The 14,441-nt window shown below is 38.2% G+C and overlaps 1 protein-coding gene across 6 annotated transcripts in view; it reads right to left on the bottom strand.

Annotated features, from left to right (window-relative positions):
* Positions 1 to 14,441, bottom strand: part of VPS13B (vacuolar protein sorting 13 homolog B) — a 795,663-nt gene that overhangs the window by 162,481 nt on the left and 618,741 nt on the right. For all 6 annotated transcript variants that reach the window (XM_040494096.1, XM_040494094.1, XM_040494093.1 and 3 more), the window contains one exon: positions 1,750 to 2,145. In XM_040494096.1, coding sequence (XP_040350030.1) covers positions 1,750 to 2,145 — 396 coding nt within the window. The remainder of the gene's footprint in view (positions 1 to 1,749; positions 2,146 to 14,441) is intronic.

Below are 14,441 nucleotides of genomic sequence, written 5' to 3'. Positions count from 1 at the left end.
GTTAGACTTATATAAAGTGTATCTTTGTAGGAGCTATAGTTTCTAATTATGTGTTTAACTACATTGAAGCCCATGATTGTAAAAGGGATAGGGGTAGGTAGTTTTTCTGGTATGAGGGGGAAAACACAAGTTACAAAAGCAGAGTGAGGCTACTATCTTGTAGAGGTCAGTGAGAGGATTTTAACTACATTTTAGAGATGTTTACTGAGGACAAACACCATTAAAACTGGGTAAAATGAGTAGAAAATGAATAAAACAAGAAATGAGGAGGAAAACAGAAAAGGACCTAGAATTGAGTATAGTCCATTTAAATTCTTTTCCTGTGTCTGAATGCTAACCTTTCCCTACTATGATTAAGGTACAACTGGAAAGGCGTGGGAACGGGCCCAACCTTGTCTGGCTTGCAATTTATTTGTGGATAAATCAGGCATTGTAGCCTCCAGTGTTTCATAGTCGTTCATGTCCCATGGACCTTACATTTTTCACTTCTAACTTTTAAGACAATAAAAAAAAATACAGTCCTTTTAGCTGGCTTGGTCACAAATATTTCTGGTGAGAAAGAAATAAATCATCTACTTTTTGGCCTAAAATTTGTACTTCTCCACCATAAAACTTTCCCTTTATCTCTTAAACTACTGTGCCCAAAATGGCTATGTGGAACTAAGTTCCAGTGAGTCTCCAGCTGCCACTTAACTACTTCTTAGGAAGCAACTAAGTTGCGTATAGTTTCAGGATTTACTTTATCCCCTTTAGCCCCAATTCTTTCCTGCAAATTCAAGTGGAAGAAAATGTTTCCCTTTTGCTACTTTTACTTTCAAAGTAAAATTTCTGGCACTGTGCCCCGAACTCCCACAGTAGCTAGCAGGTTCTGTGATTGAAAAGTGTTACTTCCTACCTGTACCTTGTCTTTCCTCTTCCCCTCCTCCCACTCCTTCTGCCTACACTTTTTGATTCAGTGTGGAAGAGCACATAGCACTTCAGTCATGGTAGCAAAAGAAGAAAACGTAGATGTCACTGCCCGTTAATTCCTCAGCTCTCCACCCATCAACGACATCCAGTTTGCAGAGTGCGTGCCACTCTTTGCTAGGTGAGGCACTGAAGCACAGCCTTTTCTCTGCCAGGTATTGCTGGCACCATCAATGGTATTGTCCTTGCAAAGTTGAGCCTTGGTTTCTATTACTACGCTTTGTGCAGCACACCTGCCACCAGAACAATTCTTCTCTTTTTAAATAAAGTGTGACCAGTGACCTAACACAGTCCATCAGAATCACCGGTAGAGCTTTTGGAATAGGTTTCTGGGCTCCATGCCCAGGGTTTTTGATTCAGTAGGTCGGGGGTAGGGTCTGAACACCGGCATTTCTAACAGGTTCCCAGGTGATGCTGATGCTGTTGGTTCTGAGACCACACTTTGGGAACCACTGCTCTAAGGGTTAACAAAACCTGATAATCCACTGTTCCATTACCACTATTCTAGGTAAAAAGAAATTTAGAAATGGATGGCTTTGGTTTTGTAGGCCTTTGTAGGAATATGCCTGAAGAGACGGATACAACTTTAATTCAGGGTGTTAAAATATTTAGGTTCGAAGGATTTGTTATAAAATTGTCTGTTAAAATAAGATCACAGACCAGAAATGTCTCTATTTGTAGTGGCCCTTCAAACTTTTAACCTCTATGAATCTTCAAAATTATGCACTTTCAGATGTTAACAAATCATATTATCATTCCCCTCTCCCCCTTTCTGTGACTTACCAGGTACTTTTTGTGCTGCTTTGACATTAAGGCTTCCACTGAGGGTTGATAAAGATGCTAACAGGCATGGTTTATTAGGATGGGGAACAGTTTCCATGGAGATCACAATCTGAGTAGTATGGACAGTGATTTTTTGAAAGCAAGAAATAGTTCTCCACAGGTTTTCTTGAAATGGAACCTTTTGTGCTCCAACACCATGAACTTTAGGTTTAGACAACTTTCCACGGTAACACTTGGAGGCTGGAAACTCATCCTTATTCAACATGGTGTCCAATGGGGCTGAGGTCTCTTTGCTGTGTACACTTCTTATCTTCTTTAAAAAATGGTTTATCTGATCCAGCTTGGTAAAACTCAGGTTGGCTTTCAAAGGCTTTGATATATCCAAGTTGATATCTGCTACAGAATTAAAAAAGATAAAAAAATTGTTGAAGTTCTGTCATTGAATATAAGCCCTTCCTTCCCTGGCAAGCTCCTATTTAAGTTTCCCTGCACTTGCACAGCAGACTCATTAGGATGCCAGATGTTATCATTCTTTTACTCATCACTTAACTATTCTTTCCATGTAGTTACTCAAAGGAACACTTTCCCGGGACTACTTACATGCCTACCTTCCTGTTTCAGTCCATGTGACTGTTCCTGATAGACTGAAGGCCACCCATGGACATCTACTTCTGCCCTCTCACTCTGAGGCAAAATTAAGCAGCTATTTCAGTTTGTTACTGGAACTGGTGTTCTTTCTTCCAAGGCAAAAGGACACCTCCTAGTAACTGGCACAATGCTTGACACAAATACCAGTATTAAAAAATATCTGTCCAGGGGCGCCTGAAAAGCTCAGTAAGTTAAGTGTCCAACTTCAGCTCAGGTCATGATCTCATGGTTCATGAGTTGGAGCCCCGCATCAGGCTCTGTACTGACAGCTCAAAGCCTGGAGCCTGTTTTGGATTCTCTGTCTCCTTCTCTCTTTGCCTCTCTCCCCTCCCCCATCTCTGTCTCTCTCAAAAATAAACATTAAAAAAAAAAAAAACCACACAACTAACTGAAGTAGCCTTTCCTTCTCTGATTGAGTATATGTAGAAAAAGTTTGTTTCCCCTTTGTGACCTGCTGCAAACCAGAAGAGTCCCTTTACATCTTTCCCTACATTCTGCATTCTAAAAAATTTAAACACCCCATCGAATGAAGCAAGTGTAGACTGAGATCTCCTAAAACCTACAGTCCATTTTATATGTACCATACACCATACACCAGATGTTGTCCTTATTTGCTGCTTAGTTACCTCATATTAAAACTAACTAGCTTTAATTTTCTGTTTTTGCTTTCTTCTTACTTCTGTTTTTGTTATCAGTCAAGACATAAGACTATAAGCACCGTGAAGGCAGAACACATCATACATCATTATACATAGTGCCTGGCACGTTGTGTCTTGCCTATGTGTGAGCTTGACTTAACCTAACAAGTGTTCTTTTCACTGGAGACTGGGGATGTAATACAAGATATAAACCCAGATGAAGCTACTGGCAAGATCGTTAAGCAGATCAAATTAATTTCTATACTTTTCTTCATAAGGAGGACCTCTTCTCACCTTCCTCAGCTTACAGTTTTCTCCTGGCCACCCAGGTTCCCTCAGGGTGCCATCCTTTTTAAGTGTGCCTTCCCATGTGTTTCTTTTAATCAGGCCCAGCAAAACCCTGAGAGTCCTGCTTCTAACTAGGTGTCCACTGGAAAGGATCAGATATCTAACTCGCCCTTTGCAATACTAAAATGTCCCCTGCTCCCCTATTTTTTTTAAATAGAAATAACACCCTAACTTAAATGAATCATTTTTTCACCTCCTATTGACATGTTAACTCACGCACCATACAGTTTACCTAGAGTGTACAATTCAATGGTTTCTTAGTAAACTCACAGGAGTGTGCAATTATTGCCTGTCTACTTCCAGAACATTATTATCACCACACACAAAATAATCCCAGCCCACTTAGCAGTCCCTCTCACCCATCCCCCACCTCCAGCTTCAGGCAACCACTAATCTAACTTCTGTCGCCATAGATTTGCCTATTCTGGACATTTCATATAAACGGAATTATATAATGTCTTGCCTTGTGGGTCTGGTTTCTGTCAGCATAGCAAAAGGTTTTAAGGTTCGTTAATGTTGAAATATGTATTAGTACTTTATTCCTTTTTGTAACTGAATAATACTCCATCATATGGATAGACCCCATTTTATTCATCCACTATCAGTTAATGGACACTTGAGTTGTTTCTACTTTTTGGCTATTATAAATAATGCTGCTGTGAACATTCACATAGAAATTTTTATGTGATCATATTTTCAATTCTCTTAGGTATCTACCTAGGAGTGGGATTTCTGGGTTATATTTGGTTACAGTCATCTTAGTGGGTATATAGTGGTAGCCCATTGTGATTCTGATCTGTATTTCCCTAACACTGAATGATATTGAGCACTTTTTCATATGCTTATTGGCCATTTGTATATATTCTTGGAGAAGTGTTTATTCACATGTTTTGCTCATTTCAAAATTGGGTTGTCTTTTTATTATTGAATTACACGAGTTCTTTGTATATTCTGGATACAAGTCCCTATCAAATAGAGAATTTGCAAATATTTTCTCCCATTCTGTGGATTTTTTTCAGTTTTTTTGATGCTATCATCTATAGCACAGAAGACTTTAATTTTTGTGAATTTCAATTTATTATTTTTATTATGCTTTCAGGGTCCTATCAAGAAACCATTGCTAACCCAATGTCATGAAGACTGACACGTTTTATTTTATAAGTTTTTTAGTTTTACCTCTTACATTTAGGCCTGTGATTGTCCTTGCATTAACTTTTGAGTACTGTGTGAGGTAGGGGTTCAACTTCTTCCTTCTACTTGGGAGTTTCCGGTTATACCAGCACCACTTGTTGAAAGGCATTATTTTAGATTTGTAGGTTTGGGGGTACTGAAAGAAGCTGGTGGGTAAATACTTTAGGAAAACTGGATGGTTCGAATGATCCATACATTTATTTGCTCTGCCTACCCACCCTTTACATGGGCTTCCAAATTCCATGGCCTCACAGAAAATAATACTACCTTTTGCCACAATGAAAAAGAGGACAATCTTAATAGATGAAAGCACCAACAGGAAACCAAAACAAAGCTATAGCAGAAAGAAGACTCAAGTGTTGGGGCCAGAAGCCATCTGCTTTTGTCTGGATTCGTAATATGCACAACCTAAGCGAAGGGTCTGAAGTGTTCTTTCTGCAGCTCTAGACACAATTTAGTGATCCATTCAGGAAGTTGCCCAATATCCACCTAAACCAATGGCAAAGCCTAAGGGATCTATTTTCCCTGTCTGTAGACTGTCAAGTCACTGGTGGAATGCTATGTATGAGTTGCTGATTACTATCTTGATATGGATCCTACTGTGGTCCCAGTGACTGTTTACATCTGTGGTTATTACCTTAACTTATCCTTTGGGACTTAGTCCTTGAGTCACTTCCTCCAGAAAATCCTTCTTGACCCCTGTGGCCAAGTAAGATGCTGCTCATGCAATGCTTCCAGAATACCCTGTGCATCGTGGCTCATCAGGCACCTGTTTATATTATTTTTATAGTTACCTTCTTATGTATCTGTCACAGTCCAGTGAACTGTGAGCTCCTGGAGAGTAAGGGCTGTCCTACATCTTAATATTCTGAGTGTCTAAACTACTGTCCAGTCCACAGTGAGTACTAAATGTGTATTTAATGATATAATGAAGGAAAAAATGAATGAATCTTTCCTTTCTACTGAACTCCCATAGTCTCATCCTTTTATCCAAAACAATCCATTAACTCCTCTTGGGCGTGCTATATTCCTTATTGCAGTTAATGGCTCTATAATCTAGCAAGTGGCTCAAATCAGAAATTGGACTTTTTGACTCATTTCATGTCCTCTTTTCCTGGTCCAAATCTACTCAATGATTAAGTTCAACTTCCAAAATATTGCTTGAAACCAATCTCCTTCTCTCCAGCATTCCAGCCACTCCCCATTTTTTTTTCCCCTCCATGGCTTTGATATTGTTCAGCTATTATAAAGCCGCCTAAATGATCTGTCTAGACAATTCCTGTTAATCCAGTCTCCAGAGTAATTTCCAAATGATTTGTTTCTTTTTTTTTTTTTTTTAATTTTTTTTTTCAACGTTTATTTATTTTTGCGACAGAGAGAGACAGAGCATGAACGGGGGAGGGGCAGAGAGAGAGGGAGACACAGAATTGGAAACAGGCTCCAGGCTCTGAGCCATCAGCCCAGAGCCCGACGCGGGGCTCGAACTCACAGACCACGAGATCGTGACCTGGCTGAAGTCGGACGCTTAACCGACTGCGCCACCCAGGCGCCCCCCAAATGATTTGTTTCAAATGTGATCCTGATTGGCTCACTCCTGTTTAAAACTCTTTAAGGGTTCTTCTTTACCTATGGTACAAAAGACCACGCTCCTTAGAATGGAAAAAAAAAAAAAAAATCCCTGCCTTTCTTTATCTGCAGCCATTCTCCCCCTTGCACATTAAGGTTCCAGAAATATCACAGAGTTTATAAAGCCCACTTCCTCCAGCTCCTGCTATGTTATATCACTAGGCCTTTGCTCAGATTGGTCCTTTGTCTACTGTACTCTTTCTCTGCCTAATGCCTAATCTTCAGGATAGCGCTCAGCATTTTCTGCAAAAAGTTGATCCACAAACCTAGCCTTGCACAAGTATCTTTTTATGAGATTATATCTTCCACCAATGAAGAAGTTCCTCGAGTGCCTACTTTTCATCATTAATATGTAGCACTGGGCCTTCCACTCAGCACGAAGTACGTTTGGTCTAATCATGCTGGAGCACTGCCAAACATTCTAATCTGGTTCTGTGGTAGGCAGAATTCTAAAGATGACTCCCCTGCCCAAGATGTCTCTCCCTGGGTTATTAAATCAAACGCTACTTTAGGTACGGTTGTGCTGTGAAGGGATTTTATACTTGTGATAAAAAGACTAGCTCAGTTGAATTTAAAACACAGAAATTATCTGGTAGGCCTAGATATATAAACCCTTTAATATATAAACCCTATATATGAAGGAGGCAGAAAGGGAAGTCAGAGAGATTTGAAGCATGAGAAGGGCTCTATTATATGTCATTGCTGCTTTGAGGATGATGGGGGTCAGGTGAAAAGGAATGAGCGGCCCTGGAACTGAGGGAAACCCTGGCCGACAGCTAACAAGTAATTAGGTACCTCAATCCTACAACCACAAGGAACCAGATTATGTGAACAAGTAGAATGAGTTTCTTCTCTGGAGCTCCCAGATTAAAGCCCAGTCCAACTGACATCTTGATTTTAGCCCTGTGACATTCTAAGCAGAGAATCCAGCAGAACCCACATGGACTTCTGACCTACAGGATTATGAGATAATAAATTTATGTTGCTGCATGCCACCACATTTGGAGTTAATTTATTATCCATTAACAGCAAAGTAACACAAATTCCACATGTATATTTAGTTACACAACATTTCCAGTTTCTAATGGGAGTATAAATTAAGTTTCAAGGCCTAGGAATGTTTGCCTCGGCTTCTTTTTTATCTTTTCTCTCAAAGCAAAAATATCTAATATACCTTGTTCTTCATTAGTTGCCAGTTCCCTTTCTTTAAAAATTATTTAAGGATTCCAGGAAAGATAGAATCCTGTCCCTCTCACTCTAAGCAGATCCAGAAGCTGGAGAGAATGCAGTTATAAAACTTACACAGAGTAGGGGCGCCTGGGTGGCGCAGTCGGTTAAGCGTCCGACTTCAGCCAGGTCACGATCTCGCGGTCCGTGAGTTCGAGCCCCGCGTCGGGCTCTGGGCTGATGGCTCAGAGCCTGGAGCCTGTTTCCGATTCTGTGTCTCCCTCTCTCTCTGCCCCTCCCCCGTTCATGCTCTGTCTCTCTCTGTCCCAAAAATAAATAAACGTTGAAAAAAAAAAAATTAAAAAAACAAAAAAAAAACTTACACAGAGTAGCGATTTGAGGATGCTGTAAAGTAAATGCTAACAGGAAGACTGGAAAAGATGACTAGATTGGAAAATACCATCAAAATAGAAATGAGTTTGTAATTTTTCTTCCTGTATCCCCCAGCCTGGACTCAAGGTAGTCCAAAGTGAGCGTGAGGTGTGGAGAGAGGGAATACTAGGAGAAATCCTCTGTTTCTGGCTTTAGGAAGTGAGAAGAGAATTCTTAGTGCTCGCAAGAGGGTCTATGAAAATCCTTTTTTTTTTTTATCTTCGTTTTCTTCATTTTCTTGTGCCACAGAAAACAGAAGAGGAGAGAACACTACTCAATTCATTTTTATGAAACCATCATTATTGATACCAAAGCCAGACAAAGACAGTAAAACTAACCTTAAGAACAGAGACATAAAAATTCTCAAAAAAAAAAAAAATTAGGAATCACATCCAGCAATACATAAAACTAATAACATACCATGACCAAGAGGGTTTATGCTAAGAGTACATGGTTGGCTCAATATTAGAAAATCAAAGTAATGATGTTGGGGCAACTGGATGGCTCAGTCGGTTGAGCAGCCAACTTTGGTTCAGGCCATGGTCTCACAGTTCATGAGTCTGAACCCCACATCAGGCTGCACTGACAGCACGGAGGCTGCTTGGATCCTCTGTCTCCCTCTCTCTCTTTCAAAAATAAATAACCATTAAAAAACCCCACAACAAAGTAGTAATGTTAACAGTTAAAACCAAACAAGCAAAAAGATGATATGGAAAATGTTTTGAAAAATTCAATATCCATTTATAAGAACTCTTAAGAAACTATCAGTAGAGGGGAACTTCCTTAATCTGATAAAGTTCATAGGTGAAAATCTACAGCTAACATCATATTTAGTCATGAAGGGTCAAATGCTTTTCCCCTAAGATCAGAAACAAGGCAAGGATATCCATTTTTACTACTTATACTCAACATAATATTAAACATCCTACCCAAGAGCAATAAGGCAAGAAAGAGAAATAAAAATAAAGATTTGAAGGGAAAAAATGTCTCCACAGATGACATGATTGTTCACGTAGAAAACTCCATGGAATATATAGAAAAAATTCCTAGAATTTATAAGTGAATTTGGCAAGATTTTAGAATACAAGATTACCATATAAAAACCAATTCAGTTTCTACAAAGTAGCTATGTGAGGTTGGAATAAATTTTTTTTTTTAAAAATTACATTTATTATAGTTCTAAATAAAATAAGTACTTAAGTGTGAATCTAATAAAATACATACAGTATCTATATGCTGAACATTACAAAATGCTAATGAAATACCAAGAAAGATTTAAGTAAATAGAGACACATACTGTATATATATTCATGGACTGGAAGACTCAACATAGTAAAGATGTCAATCTTCTCCCAACTGATTTATAGATTTGAAACAATTCCAATCAAAGTCTCATTAGTACTTATTCAGATACAGAAAAGCTGATTATAAAATTTATACAGGAGAGCAAAGTAACTAGAATACCAAAAACACTTTTGAAAAAGAAGAGTAATATTGGAGGATTTACAACATTTTAAGACTTAGCATGAAGCCACTGTGATCAAGACAGTATAGTCTTGGAGAAGGGATATACACATATATCAGTGGAAGAAAACAAAAATAGAGTCCAAAAAAATGTCAAATGATTTTTGGAAAAGGTACAAAGGCAATTCAACGAAGTAGAATAGTTTTATTAAAAAATGATGCTGGACATCCACATGCGGGGTGGGGGGGGGGGGGGGGGAAGGGCCTGAACCCGATTTTATACCATATACAAAATTAACTCAAAATGGATCACACATCATGGATCTAAATACAAAATATAAAATTAAATTAAGTTTTTAGATGAAAACATAGGAGAAAAATCTTCCCAGTCCTTGAGTTAGGCAAGGTTCTTATATATAGTACCAAAAAAATTATATTCATTAAGAAAATTATAAATTGGACTTCACTGCTAAGAACTTTTGCTCTGTAAAAAGTTTTTATTTAGAGACTAAAAAGAACAAGCTATGTACTGGGAGAAAGTTGCTTATCTGACAATAGATTTGTATCCAGAATCTAATAAAGAACTTTCAAAATTCAATAATAAGGAACAAACAGCCTAATTTTACAATTGGCACAAGGTCTGAATTGACACTTCACCAAAGAGGTTGCATGAATGGCAGATAAGCACATACAAAGATGTCCAACATCATTAGTCATTAGAAAAGTATAAATTAAGTTTAGAATGACTAAAATAAAAAAATACTGACAATATAGAGTGCTGTAGAGAAGCTGGAGCTAGTGGAATTCTCCTGCATTGCTGGTGGGAGTGCCAAAGGACACATCCACTCTAGAAAACATTTTAGCAGTTTCATATAAAATTTATATGACCTTGCAATCTCACACGTAGGTATTTATCATAAAGGGATGAAAACTTATGTTCACACAACTTACACACAAATGTTTAAAGTAGTTCTATTCATAATCACCAACATTGGAAACAACTTAGATGTCATTCAATGGATGAATTGTTAAACTATAGGACCCCCACATAATGGAATGCTACTCAGCAATAAAAAGGAATATGCTATAGTTACATGCAACATCTTGGTTGAGCCTCAAGTGAAAGTGAAAGAAGCCAGTCTGAAAAGGCTACATGCTACAGGATTCCATTTGTAGGACATTCTCAAAAAGGCAAGACAAACAAACAAAACCCCTTAAAGTGATGGAGGACAGTAGTTATCACAGATTAGGGTTTGGGGGAGGGTGTGATTATGAAGAAATGCCATGAAAGGTGTTGTTTTGGATGATGGAACTGTTCTATACCCTGACTGTGGTAGCAGTTACGCAAATCTGTGTATGTATTCAAATTCACAGAACTGTACACCAAAAAGGACAGTTTTATTGCATATTAATTTAAAAAAATAAAACACAATGTTATTTCAATGCCTTTGTCATGTGCATGATAGAATATTTTTTTTCCACTCCATTGCATTATTTTTTAGTCTCATGTGTGTTTCTCAAAATGCCAAACGGCTTGAGTATGTCCATGGCTCTTATATGTAGCAGAAACCTACTTTAGGCCTAAGCGTTAACCAAACGTGTACTAGGTTAGCTTTTTAGGTTTGCTTTCCTAAACCTCTCCATGACCCCTCCAACCAGGTACTAAGTAGAACGCTCTCATACCTTTAATGGTGAGATTACAGGTGGCCCTTCTACAGAAAGTGAAAAAGATGGAATACAACTTCTAAATGTTAGGGAAGACGCAGGACAGTTCCTGATCTTACTAATACCAAATGTGGCACATGAAAATTAGGCGTTTTAACAGCTAGACTAGAGTCAGTTAAGCCAGCAAAACTCAAAAGCACAGGTCACTTTGGTGCTACCTAAAGCAGTTTCATTCACAAGAGTGAATATATTATATTATAAAACATATTTTAAAAGGTTTATTTTTGTCATTAAAGTTCAAATGCTGATAATTCAGATAAAGAAATGTGTACTAAAATCTAATCAAATTGGTGAATTTCAAGTATGAATCTATTTGACGCACATAATTGACCTTATTTTACCAAATATAACTTCTTCTTTGAATAGCCTGAAATCAGAAAGATCCATTTCCAAAAGCAACATGGAGGACAGCCCATAATATTTATTCAATACAAATCTAACAGCTTGAAATGAAGATGGAAAATACATAATGATTTACAGTTTCTTGTCTTCTCCTATCTTTAAAAGTCTTGAATCTCTATTAGGTTACTAGTTACACATAATAATTAATCAGGACTCAACGAATCCTAGGAAAAAGACATTCTGAACCAGTATCTTGGATCTCCCTCTCTCATACAGTTTGTCCCAAGAGTGTCAGTGTGATTTTAAACTTGAATAACTTTAGAAGCATAAATGCTACAGAATTATTTTAAACATATTTTGAAAGTTTAATTACTTAAATTTCTTATATTTATTTCATGAATTTGAAATGTGAATTTTTAATGTTAATTTTCTGTGGCGTTGGTTTCTGGAACACCCTTTCTCAGACCAGCAGATTGGTCAAGGAGGGCTTCTTATTTGGATACTCTGGTCACTTGATTTATCCTTCCTGTGGGGTCATGTCAAAACTGAGATGTATGCATCAAAACTTCATTTGGGTGATCTTAAACTTAGGAGTACAATCTCTCAATTACTGAACAGTAGCTGATGAAAGCTTTCATAAAGTTTAAAACTCTAGTAGAGCTATATATACATAGCACAAGACAGCTATTGTTTAACTTTTTATAAGAAACAAATTGATATTTAAAACATTTAAGTAATTTACCTTAAAATTTTTCTTTTATGTTTGCTTGCATGCAGTGCAACCTCTGTGCATGGTGTCCCCCACTGGGATGCACAGTTCCTCGTCCCTGTTCCCCTAGAGCTAGATCTATGTGTAAACAGGGGGCTGGGCAGTCCCATTAGGGCAAGCTGGACAATCCTAGAAAGCCAAGAGCCCCCAAAGCAGGGCTGAAATGAGGCTATCCTGTAATACCAGGTATTGCTTTCAAAAGTACCAGCTCCACCAAGAGACAGGAAGCACACACCATGATACAGTGCCCTTTACTGTTGTGTAAAGTCCATCAACACGTATGAATCCTTCAAGTAAAATCATGAAGCTACTGTCACATCTAAAAATGTGACAAACTGAGATCAGGAACACGACATGGATGTCCACTCTAACCACTGTGGTTTAACATAGTGTTGGAAGTCCTAGCATCAGCAATCAGACAACAAAATGAAATAAAAGGCATCAAAATTGGCAAAGAAGAAGTCAAACTGCACTTTTCACCGATGACATGATACTCTACATACAAAACCTGAAAGACTCCACCAAAATGCTGCTAGAACTGATACATGAATTCAGCAAAGTTGCAGGGTACAAAATCAGTGTTCACAAGTTGGTTGCCTTTCTATACACAAATAATGAAGCAACAGAAAGAGAAATTAAGAAATTGGTCCCATTTACAGTTGCACCAAGAACCATAAAATATTTAGGAATAAACCTAACCAAAGATATAAAAGATCTACATGCTGAAAACTATAGAAAACTTATGAAGGAAATTGAAGAACACAAAGAAATGGAAAAACATTCCATGCTCATGGATTGGAAGAACAAATACTATTAAAATGTCAATACTACCCAAAGCAATCTACACTTTCAATGCAATCCCAATCAAAATTGCACTGGCATTCTTCTCAAAGCTAGAACAAACAATCCTAAAATTTGTATGGAACCACAAAAGACCCAGAATAGCCAAAGTAATATTGAAAAAGAAAACCAAAGCTGGAGGCATCACTTTAGCCTCTACTACAAAGCTGTAATCATCAAGACAGTATGGTATTGGCACAAAAAAACAGACACATACACCAATGGAATAGAATAGGGAAGCCAGAAATGGACCTACAAATGTATGGCCAACTGATCTTTGACAAAGCAGGAGAGAGTATCCAATGGAAAAAAGACCATCTCTTTAGCAAATGGTGCTGGGAGAACTGGATAACAGCATGCAGAAGAATGAAACTAGACTACTTCTTATACCATACACAAAAATAAAATCAAAATGGATTAAAGACCTAAATGTGAGATAGGAAACCATCAAACCCCCAGAGGAAAAAGCAGGCAACCTCTTTGACCTTGGCCGCAGCAATTTCTTGCTCGCACATCTCCAAAGGCAAGGGAATTAAAAGAAAAATGAACTATTGGGATCTCATCAAGATAAGAAGCTTCTGCACCGCAAAGGAAACAACCAAAAAAACTAAAAGGCAACTGACAGAATGGGAAAAGATATTTGCGAATGACATATCAGATAAAGGGTTAATATCCAAAATCCATAAAGAACTTACCAAACTCAACACCCGAAAAACAAATAATCCAGTGAAGAAATGGGCAGAGGACATGAATAGACACTTTTCCAGAGAAGACATCCAGATGGCCAACAGACACATGAAAAGATGCTCAACATTGCTCATCATCAGGGAAATACAAATCAAAACCACACTGAGATACCACTTCACACTGGTCAGAGTGGCTAAAATTAACAACTCAGGAAGTAACAGATGCTGGCAAGGATGCAAAGAAATGGGAACGCTCTTGCACTGTTGGTGAGAATGCAAACTGATGCAGCCGCTCTGGAAAAGAGTGGAGGTTCCTCAAAAAATTAAAAATAGAAATACCCTATGACCCAGCAATAGCACTACTAGGAATTTATCCAAAGGATACAGGAGTGCTGATTCATAGGGGCACTTGTACCCCAATGTTTATGGCAGCGCTTTCAACAATAGCCAAATTATGGCAAGAGCCTAAATGTCCATCAACTGATGAATGGATAAAGATGTGGTTCATATATACAATGGAATACTACTTGGCAATGAGGAAGAATGAAATCATGCCCTTTGCAGCAACATGGAAGGAACTGGAAGGTATTATGCTGAGTGAAATAAGTCAGTCAGAGAAAGACAGATATCATGTTTTCACTCATGTGGATCTTGAGAAACTGAACAGAAGACCATCGGGGAAGGGAAGGGGAAAAAATAGTTACAAACAGAGAGGGAGGGAGGCAAACCATGAGACTCTTAAATAAGAGAACACGCTGAGGGTTGATGGGGGGTTGGGTGAGGGAGAGGAGGAAATGGGTGATAGGCACTGAGGAG

The sequence above is a fragment of the Herpailurus yagouaroundi genome, unplaced genomic scaffold (genome assembly GCF_014898765.1).
Source record: "Herpailurus yagouaroundi ecotype Mexico unplaced genomic scaffold, PumYag 186, whole genome shotgun sequence".
Lineage (NCBI taxonomy): Eukaryota > Metazoa > Chordata > Mammalia > Carnivora > Felidae > Herpailurus > Herpailurus yagouaroundi.
This window is presented reverse-complemented; position numbering and strand designations above follow the sequence as displayed.